Source organism: Hemitrygon akajei, chromosome 11, assembly GCF_048418815.1.
Source record: "Hemitrygon akajei chromosome 11, sHemAka1.3, whole genome shotgun sequence".
NCBI classification, from domain to species: Eukaryota; Metazoa; Chordata; class Chondrichthyes; order Myliobatiformes; family Dasyatidae; genus Hemitrygon; species Hemitrygon akajei.
The window spans coordinates 100,614,533-100,629,187 of NC_133134.1; the positions used below are offsets into that span (position 1 = coordinate 100,614,533).

Here is a 14,655-nt window from a genome sequence, read left to right on the forward strand (position 1 = left end):
GGAGATGTAAGAGGGGCAAGTTTTTTACACAGAGAATGGTGGGTGCCTGCAATCTGCTGAGGGTGATGGTAGAGGCAAATACATTACAGATTTTTGAGATGTTTAGATAGGCACCTGAATGTGAGGAGAATGGAAGGACATAGACATTGAGTAGGCAGAAGAGATTTGTTTGGTTAGCTATTTGATTACTAATTTATTTGACTCAGCATGACATTGTGGACTGAAGAACCTGGTCCTGTGCTGTACTGTTCTATATTCTTTATTAGTTACATGACAGCCAGACTGTTGTTCTGGACACCACATCAAAAGAAGGATGTAACAACAACCAAGTGGATATAAGGGAGATCTCGTCAGCAAGGCTACAGCAAAGTTTGCTTGAGAAGAGCCAGACTTATCTCCTTATTATTGCCACACTTACCACGAGAGAGTGGAAAGCTTTTGCTTGCTCATGATCCATATCATGGAGTAGCATGGAAGCGTCGTGGTTAACCCAAAACTATTACAGCTTTAGGCATTCCGGAATTTGACGTCCAATTCCGGTGCCTTCTATAAGGAATTTGTACGCTCTGTCCATGAAATGCATGGGTTTTCTCCAGGTGCTCCGGTTTTCTCCCACAGTCCAAAGATGTACCAGTTAGTGGGTTAATTTGTCATTGTAAATTGCCCTGTGTTAGGCTAGTGTTAAGTAGGTGGGTTGCTGGGTGGTGCAGTTCATTGGGGCAGAAGGTCCGGTTCTGCACTGGAATCTCTAAATAAATAAGTAAATAGTTCCATTCATCAGTATATTGAGGCTATATGAAGAAAACATATTGCAGAATCTGGTTGCAGGGAAAGTGCAAGCAGACAGTATGGTGCAAGAGCCACAATGAAGCAGATTACAATCATGACTTCATCTTTATCATTTAAAAAGTCCGTTCAGTAATCTGTTCAGTTGGGTAGTAGCTGTCCTTGAGCATGGTGGTGGTGTGTGTTTTCACACCTCTTTCTCTTCTGCTTAATGGAAAGTGGAAGAAGAAAGAATGTCTGGGATTTGGTGGGGGGGGGGGTGCTCTTTGATTATGCTGGCTGCTTTCCTGAGGCTGGTTTCTGTGATGTGCTGAACTGTGTCCACAACTCTGCAGCATCTTGCAGTCACGGGCAGAGCAGTTGCCACATGAAGTCATGATATATACAGATAGGAGAGAATGGTGGGTAGAGCATGGGGGCTTCATATGAGAAATGTAAGATTAAAAAAAAGGCAGGACCAGGTGATGAGAGTTCTTTTCCCCTTTCCAGGGAGGTCTTTAACTATCAGGTGGTGAATCTGTGGATTTCGTTGCCACAGACAGCTGTGGAGGCCAAGTTATAAGATATATTTAAAGTGGAGGATGATAGGTTTTTGTTTGTAAGAGTGTAAAGGGCAAAGGCAGGATCATGGGGTTGGGAGTGTAAATAAATAGGCCATGATGGAATGGTGGAACAGATTCAGTGGGCTGAATGGCCTAATTCTGTTGCTGTGCCTTATGGCACTCACGTTGTGAAAGGATGGTACAAGCAGGAAGTGTTCGTGTTGTAGAGCTGTACCCTCAGGATCATAGACAGTGATAAGGGAAGTGGCCTGCTTGGATGTGATGGGCTGAATGGTCATTCGTAATGCTATTCTGACCTTACTTCAAGTTGTGAGAAGTCTCCAAGTGCAGATTGCAGCTGAAACTGAACTACCAATTCAACCAACCCACTCCCCCCACTCCACTGTCAGTTCATCAGAGCAGTGACAGCTCTAATCTACCTGTTCACCTTCCCCTTCCCCTTGGCCTGGCCAGGGATACTCAGTACCTGCCCAACATGAGGAAAAATATCACGAGGATAATGGCTGAGGCCCCTCTCTCGACTCCTATTCTTTCCACTGTAGGTGATCCCAGCCGACAGGTCCAAAGGTTCTCCAAGGCAGACTGCTACAACTACAGTTCCCTGCTGCTTAGTCAGGACGAGGAGAAGTTGTACGTGGGTGCCCGGGACAATCTCTTCTCCATCGACACCGAAACCTTTGGAAGCATGGAGACGGTAAAAGAGGCAAGTGATCTGTACCCTTTTGGGTAGGTGAGGCTCATCAGCCTTGGGCAGCAGCCTGCCTAAGAGAAGGAAAACTCTGATTTTAAACCTCAACTGCCTTGCTGCCATACCCATCCATGGAAAAGACTTCAGGGAGTAAACCCTGAGAAAGAATTCCGGAACCGGGGTCCCTAAGGCAGTTTAATGCTGTTTACAACTTCATTCTGGCAACCTCTGCAACAACACTGGTGCCAAGCTGTACTGACGCTTGCCCTTCCCTTGGACTACATCAGTGACGTGGAGAGCAGGAACCTGCTGCATGGGCAACAGCCGGTTCTTCAAATCTTCCCGCCCAGGCTTGCGCCCTGGAGAGGACACGGTCCACCAGAGGCACAAACCCATGATCCCCTGGGATCAATGGCTGCGTACTGATCTGTACTCTCCTCTGCACTCCTCAATGATGTGCCCCACCGCACACACCTGTGGCTGAGGCAGTCTCGCCCAACAGAAGGGCAGGGCTGTTGCGTTAATAAACGTGCCCGGTGGCACGGTGCCTCACAGCCCCAAAGACACAGCTTCAATCCTGACCTCCCGCCACTGCCTGTGTGGGGTTTACACGTTCTCCCCCAGACTGGTTGGATGTCCTCCCACATCCCCAAAGACATTGAATACTGTAATTAGTGGGTGGGTCGCAAAAGAATCAGATGGGCAATGGTGGACTTTTGAAAGGGAGTAGGTTGTAGGGAATGGTGCTCCTGGGATTGTAGACAACTGGCACAGACTCAATGGACCGAATGTCCTCCACCCATCTCTGAGGAAATTATGAGAAATTGGGCAGGATGCAGGCTCAGTGTTAAACATAGTCGGGTTATTCATGGGTAATGTGGGTGGGGAGGGGCTGACCTTGGCTTTGTCACATCCTGAAATGTTCAAAGTAAAGAGAGTGCTGATCATCCTCAGCCAGGACTGGATAGGGGCATCACATCTACCCAGGGATAGTCCTACATCTACCCAGGGATTGTTCCACATCTGCCCTGGGATAGTGCTACATCTGGCCCAAGATAATACTCCCACATCTGCTGGGGATAGCCCACATTTGCCCAACTGCATAGGGATGTTTGCACATCTGCTCAGGGAAGGTCCCACATCTGCCTAGGTAAGATCTCACATCTGCCCGGGGAAGATTTCAAGTCATTTTCACATATCTTTAGAATGATAAGGGCAATTCCCTAAATGGCAATCTCAATCAACATGGACCAGTTGAGAAGAAGAGCCAGTCAGGGTGGAGAACCTCCTCATCACCCACAGGTCATATGCCAACTATAATCTGTAGTTCAGTGAAAGTTAGTGTCACCGTGCTTTGAGGAGGGGAATGAGAGAGGGGAAGTGGGTTGGCTGTCACTTCACCTTCATCAAAGCATCTGTTTCTCGGTCTGTTTCAGCTTAACTGGACGGCGACAGAAGGGAAAATGCAGGAATGTTCCTTCAAAGGGAAGAGCAAGGAGGTAAGTCTGAAGGCATCCTACTTTCAGCAGTTCAAAACATTTGGAGGATCAACCTCCAGCCCCCAATGTGAAACCTGAAGGGGATAAGGGCCTGGCCTAAGAACTTGGGGGGGGGGGTGGGGGAAGGAGGCAGTGGGAATCTGGGCATCTCACCAGCAGGAAAGGATTGATCATTGACCAGCCCCTCCTCCATGCTATGTCCTGCGCAGCCTATTGTATCGCCTGGTGTGTTCCCTTCCCAGCACTGCTTGTATCTGAATATGACAAGGGACAGCACAGGAACAGGCCCTTCATCCCACTATATGCTGAACGTGATGCTGAATTAAACTAAATGTCTCTGCCTGCAGATGATTCCTATCTTTCTGTGTTCATGAGACTCTTACATTCCTCTATTATATCTGCCTCCAACACCACCCCTGGCAGCCTGTCCAAGCACCCAACCCTCTCTGTAAAAATAACTCACCCTGCCATCTCCTTTAAGTTTTCCCCCTCTCACCTTAAAGCTATGCCCTCCTACACGATATCTCCTTCCTGCAACGGAATGACCTGAACTGCAGAGTATTGCAAGTGCAGCCTAACCAACTGTAGTGACTTCCCAACTCTTATACTCATTGCCCCAACTGGTGAAAGCAATCATGCAAACATCATCTTTATCATAAACACAAGAGATTGCTGGAAATCTTGAATAAAACACAAAATGCTGGAGGAACCCAACAGGTTAGGCAGCAGCAATGGAGAGAAATAGACTCTTGATTTCCAGCATCTGTAGAATCTCTTGTGTTTAAGACCTTTACCTCTTCCACCTATCACTTCACAGCTTCTTTCTTCTTCCCCCTTTCCTTCACCCACCCACCGTCCCCTTCACCTCCCAGCTCTTACTTCTTGCCCTCCCCCCACCTTTGTAGTGTGGCTTCTGATGCTTCACAGTCCTGATGAACAATTGGCCTGAAATGTCGATTGTTTATTTCCCTCCATAGATGATGTTTGACCTGCTGAGTTTCTCTAATTTTCTGTGTGTGTTGTTGTGTTGGTGATGGTGGAGTAATACTCACTCATTATCTCCCTCTACCCATTCCCCCCTCCAGAGCGATTGTTTTAACTTCATCCTCGTGGTGCTGCCTGTGAACGAGAGCTGCCTCTACATCTGTGGGACCTATGCCTTCAGCCCAACCTGCACCTATGTGGTAAGGGTCGCCTTAACCCACATTCAGAAACGCAAGCTCGATGGGATGTCCGTTAACCCATCAGTCACTTGCACTGCCGTGAAGCCGCTCACCCGTTAGATCATGTTAGGCTCCTAGAGCAAACTCACTCATGCCTGGATCCTGCACTACACAGAGGGGAAGAGGGAGGGCAGCCATTGTGAAGATTCAGCGGTACTTTGCAGACACAGACCCAGTTTGGAGTGTTCCTGTACATCTACAGCGCATTCTGTCCTGTCCTGAGCTCCTCACTGCCCTGCTATCTTGCCCAAAGGCCATTAGTGCTGAGGGACCCTCAGCACAGGGTCCAATGTAATCACCTCCATCTGTGGCCACCACCCCTGGCAGGGTGGTTGACACCTACCCTCTCTGCAAAAAACTCACCTCTGACATTTTTCCTATGCTTTCCTCCCAAAGGTTTAAAATTATGCCCCTTCATATTAGCCATTTCCAATCTGAGAAAAAGTCTCTGACCATCCACTTGATCTATACCTGTGACCTATAACTAATGATCATGACCTATCTCAGTCTAATGAGAATGGGGAGGGGTGGGGGGAAGGAGGGATACCATCCCTCAGCTCAGGACACATAACCCCCCCTCCCCAGCCTCTCATCAAGGCAAGCGTCAATAACTCCTGACCTACCATCCCCCCACCTGTGGAAGGCGTACCATCCATGACTGAATACCACTCAGATCTTGGAACCTTGATGTTTGCTGGACTTTGCGACAGAGGTTGGACAGCACTGCTGAACCCTGATTTCAGCTCCTCCTCTTTGGCCAGAGTGGTGGACTGTCAAGGAAACTCAATGCCCAGCCCTTTGGTGCAGCCTTCTGTGGTGGGGGAGGGAGAAGGGAATCCTCCCTCAGCACTGGAAGAAAGGCTGATGGAATATTTAAGGTATCCCAACATGGAGAACTGTCTGATGCTAGCAGCCTGTGGGGATTGTAACCCTCTCTCCCAGCAGCCTATGAGGTTGGAAAGCCTCCCTCCCAACAACCAGTGAGAATGGGGAACCTCTCTCCCAGCAGCCCAAAAGGTACCCCATGCAAGGTTCATTGAGAAATTAAAGAGGCATGGGATCCAAGCGGACATTGCTTTGTGGATCCCGATCTGGCTTGCCCACAGAAGGCAAAGAATGCTTGTAGACGGGTCATATGGAGGTCGGTCATCAGGGATCTGTTCTGGGACCCTTACTCTTCATGATTTTTGTAAATGACCTGGATGAGGAAGTGGAGGATGGATTTGTAAGTTTGCTGATGACACAAAGGTTGGAGGTGTTGTGCATAGTGTGGAGGGCTGTCAGAGGTTACAGCAGGACATCGATAGGATGCAAACCTGGGCTGAGAAGTGGCAGATGGAGTTAAACGCAGATAAGTGTGAAGTGGTTTATTTTGGTAGGTCAAATATGATGGCAGAATATAGTATTAAAGGTAAGACTCTTGGCAGTGTGGAGGATCAGAGAGATCTTGGAGTCCGAGTCCATAGGACACTCAAAGCAGCTGCGCAAGTTGACTCTGTGGTTAAGAAAGCGTATGGTGTATTGGCCTTCATCAATCTCAAAATTGTATTTAGGAGCCGAGAGGTAATGTTGCAGCTATAAAGGACCCTGATCAGACCACACTTGAAGTACTGTGCTCGGTTCTGGTCGCCTCACTACAGGAAGGGTGTGGAAGCCGTAGAAAGGGTGCAGAGGAGATTTACAATGATGTCGCCTGGATTGGGGAGTATGTCTTACGAGAATAGGTTGAGTGAACTCGGTCTTTTCTCCTTGGAGTGATGGAGGATAAGAGGTGATCTGATAGAGGTGGAGAAGATGATGAGAGGCATTGATCGTGATGATAGTCAGAGGCTTTTTGCCAGGGCTGAAATGGTTGCCACAAGAGGACACAGATTTAAGGTGCTGGGGCGTATGTACTGAGGAGATGTCAGGGGTAAGTTTTTTACTCAGAGAGTGGCGAGGGTGTGGAATGGGCTGCCAGCAATGGTGATGGAGGCAGATACAATAGGGTCTTTTAATAGACTTTTAGATAGGTACATAGACCTTAGTAAAATAGAGGGCTATAGGTAAGCCTAGTAATTTCTATGGTAGGGACATGTTTGGCATAACTTTGTGGGTCAAAGGGCCTGTATTGTGCTGTAGGTTTTCTATGTTTCAGCCTGAGGGAAGGGGGAGCCTTGCTCCCAGCAGCATGTGGGAAGGATGAGTCTGTGAGTATTGGACACTCTCCCAACAGTTTTTGGGTTGGGAAGCTTCTCTCCCAGCAGCCTGTAGGGAGGGGCAGCCTCTCTCCCAGCAGCCTTGAGGAGGTGAGGAGCACATAGATATACCTCAGGGGCTTTAGAAGTGACTGACAGACTGACCTACCATTACAGGACATCCAGACCTTCTCACTGTTGACAGATGCCACCGGAAGTCCTCTGACCGAAGATGGCAAAGGTCGCATCCCATTCAACCCTTCGCTGAGATACACAGTGTCCATGGTTGGTGAGTGCTTTATAAGGCATTGGTTTGACTGCAGTTGGAGTATTGTGAGCATTTTGGGCCTATCTAAAAAAAGGATATTCTGTTATTGGAGAGTATACAGAGGAGGTTTACGAGAATTATACCAAGAATGACAGGGTTGTATAAGGAACATTTGGCTCTGAGCCTGTACTCACTAGAGTTTAGAAAACTGAGGGTAGATCTCCTTGAAATCTATTGAAAATTGCAAGCCCTAAATAGAATGAATGTGGAGAGGATATTTCCAATGTGGTTGTGTGTATGACCAGAGGGCACAGACTCAGAAAATAAAGGATATCCCTTTAGAACAAAGAGGGGAAATTTCTTTAGCTAGAGCATGGTTAACCTGTGGAATTTATTGCTACAGATGGCTGTGGAGACCAAGTCACTGGGTATATTTAAAGCAGAGTTTTTATAGGTTCCTGTTTCGTAAGGGTATCAAAGGTTATGGGGAGAAGTCAGGAGAATGGGATTGAGGGGCATAATGATCAGCCATGATTGATTGGCAGATCAGAGTCAAAGGATCGAATGACCTATTTCTGCTATGTGTTATTGTCTTTTGATGACCTCCCTGTGATGGAACCTCAAATCATCTGTGCTGTGGTCCTGGGGTGTTGACCTGTATCACCATAAGTAAGGAGAGGTCTGCCCAGTCCTTCAGTCTGATCCTCCCTCACGCTGTCTGAGTTTCAAACTGGTAGCCAACGCACCTCTCTGCATCCTCACACAGTTCCTCAAAACTGGAGGCTCACAGTGAAAGTGATACTGGGGAAGTGAGGAGGTTTTGCTGGTAAACTACAACATGCCCTGTTGAGGAGAGGTTCATGTTCTTAGTGTGCCTCAGGCAGTAGGGTGTTACAGTGGGATTCACACTGTCTAAAGATATAGTCATGGAGTCATACAGTGTGGAAACAAGCCCCCTGAGCTTTAGGTGTCCATCTAAAGCTCGTTCTATTTGCATGCATTTGGCTGATATCCTTCAAAAGTGGACTCACTTTCAGCTGTGATTTGATCTCCTCAGTGCTGAACGCACTTTACTGTTTGCACACTTTGAGGTCTGCAGCCATCGACACAGCAGAAAACTAACTAACTCGGTGGCTGTGGCCGTGGCCATTGACTCCTGGACTGGCTTTATTTGCCTTGGCAGCTTGTGACTGTGGACTCACTTTTGGGGATTCTTTGGTTTTATGATTAATGTTTTCTGTGTTATTTGTTCGCTTTTCGATTTTTGTGGATTTTTTTCTCTTTTTCACATATCTGATGACCTTGTGAGAATATAACTACAGCTGTAAAGATCCCTGCTGCACCTGATGACCCTGTTATCTCTGTCTCAGAGGTTGATGCTAGGTTGTCTTTAAAGAAGTGAACCCTCGCAAGGTAGAAGGTCCCAATTGAGTAAGGCTCTGAAAACCTATGCCAACCAACTGGCAGGAGTATTCAAGGACATTTTCAATCTCTCACTGCTATGGGCGAAAGTTCCCACTTGCTTCAAAAAGGCAACAATTATACCAGTGCCTAAGAAGAATAATGTGAGCTGCCTTAATGACTATCGCCCGGTAGCACTCCTTTCTACAGTGATTAAATACTTTGAGAGGTTGGTCATGACCAGGCTGAACTCCTGCCTCAGCAAGGACCTGGATCCATTGCAATTTGCCTATCGCCACAATAGGTCAATGGCAGATGCAATCTCAATGGCTTTTCACACGGCTTTAGACCACCTGGACAACAAACACCTACGTCTGGATGCTGTTCATCAAATATAGCTCAGTATTTAATACCATCATTTCCATAATCCTGATTGAGAAGTTACAGAACCTGGGCCTTTGTACCTCCCTGTGCAATTGGATCCTCGACTTCCTAAAACGGAAGACCACATTCTGTGCGGATTGGTGATAACATCTCCTCCCCACTGACACTCAACACTGGTGCACCTCAGGGGTGTGTGCTTAACCCACTGCTCTACTCTCTCTATACCCATAACCGTGTGGCTAGTATAGTTCAAATACCATCTTTAAATTTGCCAATGATACAACCATTGTTGGTAGAATCTCAGATGGTGACGAGAGAGTGTACAGGAGTGAGATAGGCCAACCAATGGAGTGGTGTCGCAGCAATATCAATAAGGCGAAAGAGCTGATTGCAGACTTCAAGAAGGGTAAGACGATGGAACACATACCAATCCTCATAGACGGATCAGAAATGGAGAGAGTGAGCAGTTCCAAGTTCCTGAGTGTCAAGATCTCTGAGGACCTAACCTGGTCCCAACATATCAATGCAGTTATAAAGAAGGCAAGCCAGCGATTAGACTTCATTTGGAGATGAAAAGATTTGGCATGTCAACAAATACACTCAAAAACCTCTATTGATGTACCATGGAGAGCATTCTAACAGGCTACATCACCGTCTGGTATGGGGGTGGGGGGGAGCTACTACAAAGGACCAAAAGAAGCTGCAGAGGGTTATAATTTTAGTCAGGTACTAGCCTACAAAGTACACAGGATATCTTCAAGGAACGGTGTCTCAGAAAGGGAACTTCCATTATTAAGGACCTCCAGCACCTAGGGCATGCCTTTTTCTATCAGATAGGAGGTACAGAAGCCTAAAGGCATACACTCAGTGATTCAGGAACAGCTTCTTCCCCTCTGCCATCCGATTCCTAAGTGGACATTGAACCTCTCTTTTTTAGTATATATTATTTTTATTTTTTGCATGATTTTTAATCTATTCAATATATGTATACTGTAATTGATTTACTTATTTATTTTATTATTATTATTTTTCTTCTATAATATGTATTGCATTGAACTGCTGCTGCTAAGTTAACAAATTTCATGACACATGCCAGTGATAACAAACCTGATTCTGCTTCTTGTGGTGTGAGGGTTTTCTTTAAACAGATTATATGGCGTTTGTTTGTTTTGAGGCTGTCTGCAAGAAGACAAATCTCAAGATTATACTATATACATACTTTGATCTTTGACCTTTAAATTTTAAAACCTTTCCTATCTTAAATCAGAATTGTGTTCAATATCACTCTCTGATGGCACTAATAAGAAGAGAGCCCTACTCATCCACACTGAGTATCCAAGATTGTCCTATTTACCTGTGCTTGACCCACACCTTTACCATCCACATACCTGTTCAAGTGTCTTTGAAATGTTTGTTATTGTCCCTGCTTATTTTCATATCATCTGCAAACACCATTCCTTGTACATTTCCATGCAAATTGTTTATGTGTGTGATAGGATGGTGTTAACTGTGCTGGGTGTGTGTAATGTGACAAAGAGTAAAGATTAGTTTTATTTTTCACATGTACATCAAAACATACTATGAAATGTGTCGCTCACGTCAAATCAGCCAAAGATCACACTTCCAGTACCAACATAGCATGCCCACAACTCACTAACCCGAACTGTATATCTTTGGAATATGGGAGGAAACCAGAGCACCTGGAGAAAACCAATGGGGTGGACACATATAAACTCCTTATAGGCAGCCGCGAGAATTGAACCCCCAGCTTACAGCTGGCTTCTGTAAGACTGTGCTGCTGCCACCTCTTGTGGCAATGATTGCCCTTTCTGGAAGACCTGAGCCCCTCATCAAGTCTCGGTAGGGCCCAGGGCATATTCTAGGAAAGAGACAGGTTAAAATAAAGAGCAAAGCTCCCTTTGTGTTGTCTCATCACACATTCCCTCACAGGTCAGGCTCCCTCTAAGGTTCCCTTCACTATCCCCATTACACACTCCAAGGGCAGGGACAGCATGGGTAGGGAAACAGCACAATGTTTCTCCAGGATTGGGGAATAGGGGAGCACGGGTTAAAGGTGCTGACCTGAGAGATGGAAGACCAGAAATTGAGGCCCTCAGTTACTAGTGCAGCAAATAGCCAATTTGGGAACTGTTGGTTAGTTATTGGATGCTTGGGTAACTGCTCTTCATTAGACGTCCCATGTTTATGGGAGATTCTGTTGTGTGTGGACAGGCTGTACCTTTCCTGTGCAATTACCGTTCCCCCCCCCCCCCCCAACCCCCCTGAGGTTTTGTCATTTTGCAATGTTGGTATGATGCAGGACCATTAGTAAATAGATATCCTGTTTTCTGGTCCAGATGGAGCGTTATACTCCGGAACAACTAACAACTTCCAAGGGACGCAGCACCACATCTCCCGCAGCCTCGGTCACCAAGTTCCCCTGAAAACGGAACCATCCTGCAACTGGCTACAAGGTAGTTGACCAACATCTGAGTAGCGACCAGCATTGTGAACCAGTGGGTGACGTGCTCAGCACGATCCTCGGAAGCTCAGAACATGTCACACTCCAGCTCAGGGCATGGTCTGTGCCAAAGGAGGGTCACACTGTGGGATGGGCACGACTGGGGGGTGGGTCACACTGCACGGGGCAGTCCTGAGGGAGGGTCACTGTGTGTGGGTTTGTACTGAGGGAGGATCACACTGTGGGGATAGTCCTGAGGGAGGATCACTGTGTCTGGGCACTACTGAGGGAGGGTCACACTATGGGATGGGCAGTACTGAGGGAGGGTCACACTGTGGGGACAGTCCTGAGGGAGGGTCCCTGTGTCTGGGCACTACTGAGGGAGGGTCACACTGTGGAATGGATAGTAATGTGTGTGAGCTCTCAGAAAAAGTCAATTTAGTTTGGGAGTAAACCTTGAAGAATGGTGACAACAAAGGAAGGTGTAGGAGAGAAGTGTCTCATCTTTGAAAGAGGCCTGCAGCAGTTTTGTTTCTCGGAAACTGTCTAGTTTTCTGAGTTTTGTTGAGTGTCTGCTCAGGCCGTGGCAGCAACAGTGGCTGGGGACTTGCCAAGTTTTGTGTCTGCCACTTTTACTGGAACTGGGACATATTTCTCAGATTCCTAACGTTGGTAAACCCTCTCTCAGCTGGAGTACTTGGCCCAGGACAACTGAGTGAAGAGTTTTGTTGTGAATCCTTGACTTTCACTCGACAGAGAAACATTGGAGCACCTTGGCTGTGCACCAGGAGGATCAGCGCTAGAATTTCATTGCACAGACTTCACTGCTTGTCTGGAGAAGACTACTTTCCTTTCTCTCCTGTCAGAACCATTCTTCAAAAGACTGCTAAGTGTTGTGACTGAGTTAATTATGCAGTGTTTGATTTCTGACTGTGTGGGGCTTTAACATGGTGGGCTGCAACTCCAAAATGGCGAGACCAAGCTCCTACACAGGAGCCGTAGCTTCTGGTAAAAGAGCTCCTGTGGAGCCACCATCTTTCAGACTGATAACTCTGAACAACGCAGTACAGTGTGATATTGCTGCATCTCTGAGTGCTGAGAAGTTAGTTCTCATGGCTGCATCTGTGGGTGAGGATAAGGTTGTTATTGAGATTAGTAAGATGTACCAAAAGTCCCTTTTCTGCCTAAGGTCCACTAGAGAAGTATCCCTGGTCCTAAATATGTGGAAGGGGTCTTTGTGCTGGTAAAGCCCCGTACAGAAGGTAACTCTCTATAACATGCATCTTCACCTCCATCCTCATTTGCATTTTTGGGGGAGGTGAGGTCACCGGTCACCTGTATACCACTTAAGCCAGACAGAGGTTATTCTGGGCATGTGTTACTGTCCATCCTGAGATATTCATGCAGCTGGAATGGCCGGGAGATGCTGAGGGGTATTTTCATGTGTGACACGAAAGGGAGCATTATCAGATCTGCTGGGCTATGGGCCAGCCGCAATGCCCTAAACACCGGGCTGCTAACTCTACCATGGTAGCACAGGAGAACTCTACAGGGCCTCTCCACATTCTCACTGCGCACCCCCCCCCCCATTGCCCCTCTCCTTGTTCTCCTTTTCCCCTGTTGTCCCTACTGTCCATGGCACAAGGTGGCAGGGGCGAGTGCAGCACAGTTGGCAAGGAGGGGTGGGTTGAGGGACAGGGCTAGAAGGCTAAAAGGAAGTAGAAACATTTCCTGGCCTCGCTACCACAGGAGGAGGAACCAGGGCCTTCCCTTAGTTCCATCCTGGAGGACATGGAAATCTCTGTGGCTCTGCAAGGGCCTGGAGAAGCTGTGAGGGAAGGAGTGGTGCTGAGAACTGAGAGTGCCTCTGAAATGAAGGCCACCAGACCTCCCCACCTCAGAGGAATGAAAAGGAGGAGATGCTTGTCCTCTGAATCTGAAGATAGGGAACCATCTAAAGGGAAGATTTACCGCCCCCCCCCCCCCCCCACTGCATGATCGAGGTATGGTCCCTTCACTCAGGGGCTGTCTGTGGAAAGAGACTTCCTCTCTGCTGGGGCTGTGTCCCCTGAGCTTGTAGCCCCTGGTTTGATGGGTACCCCTGCCAAATAGGGGTTATTTAAGGGGTCTGATTGGCCCTCGGGTGGAGTGGAGCACTTAGAGCCTGTGTCTGCTTGACGTTGGTTGACAGGATTACTTGTGGCTGGGGTCACTTGTGAAAGCAGTCTCTCAGATTGTAGCCTCCGTAGAAGCAAAGTTCCTATCTGGAGGTCTAGCAGGATCCGGAGTACCACTGGGTCACTATCCTCCCTGAAGGAGCAGAGTGCCAGGGTCTTGATAAGTGGGTCATGACTCCATCATGTGTTACCCCAGGTGTGGGTAACCAAGGTGATTAGGGTGCAGAGACGTGTGAGGTCAAGATGGTTCGGGCCCTTCTTTCAGACTGTGTGGAGGCCCAAACTGGGTGCAGCAGGCACAGTAGAAAGCAGTAGCGACCAGCGGGGGGCCAGCTCTCCAGCTCTGCCTTGCACCAGGAATAAGTTGTGGATGCAATTGACAATCCAGGCACGCAGGGTCTCTCCCAGCACTGGTCCTGAGGCTGGTGCCATGCCTACGGTGGACGAGGCTGTTTCCAGAGGTGGGATGAACGTGTGGGAATGGGACAGAGAGGATGAAGTTGTTTCCGGAAGTGGGGTAAGCATGTCCCTCTCTCACCTTATCTCCTTACTTGCCCATCAGGTCCCTCTAGTGTTCCTTCCCCTTTCTTCTTTGGCCTTCTCTCATCTTCAGTAAGATTCCCTCTTCTCCAGCCCTTTATCTCTTTCACCAATCGACTCCCCAGCTCTTTACTTCACCCCTTCTTCCCTCCAGGTTTTACCTATCATCTACTACCTTATATTTCTTCCTCCCCTCCCCTCTCCTTCTTACTCTGACTTCTCATCTTTTTTCTCCAGTCCTAATGCAGGGTCTTGGCCCAAAATGTTGGCTATTTACTCTTTTACATAGTTGCTGCCTGGCCAGCAGAGTTCCTCCAGCATTTTGTGTCTGATACCTGTTGTTGAGGGGGCTGGCCAGGGGTACTCTGCACTGACTGATTAACCCCTTTCCCCTTCCCAATTGTCACTGAGTCTCCTGTGTTGTGCATTTTGGGTGTAACTACCTCTCTAAATGTCCTATCTATCGCCCCTCCCCCTCAGCCTCTCGA

General features: G+C 47.7%; 1 protein-coding gene across 3 annotated transcripts in view; it reads left to right on the top strand.

Moving 5' to 3' along the window:
• Nucleotides 1-14,655, top strand: part of LOC140735850 (semaphorin-4B-like) — a 104,777-nt gene that overhangs the window by 70,037 nt on the left and 20,085 nt on the right. For all 3 annotated transcript variants that reach the window (XM_073061377.1, XM_073061376.1, XM_073061378.1), the window contains 5 exons: nt 1,892-2,052; nt 3,474-3,536; nt 4,622-4,720; nt 7,114-7,225; nt 11,347-11,463. In XM_073061377.1, the coding sequence (XP_072917478.1) occupies nt 1,892-2,052; nt 3,474-3,536; nt 4,622-4,720; nt 7,114-7,225; nt 11,347-11,463 (552 nt within the window). The remainder of the gene's footprint in view (nt 1-1,891; nt 2,053-3,473; nt 3,537-4,621; nt 4,721-7,113; nt 7,226-11,346; nt 11,464-14,655) is intronic.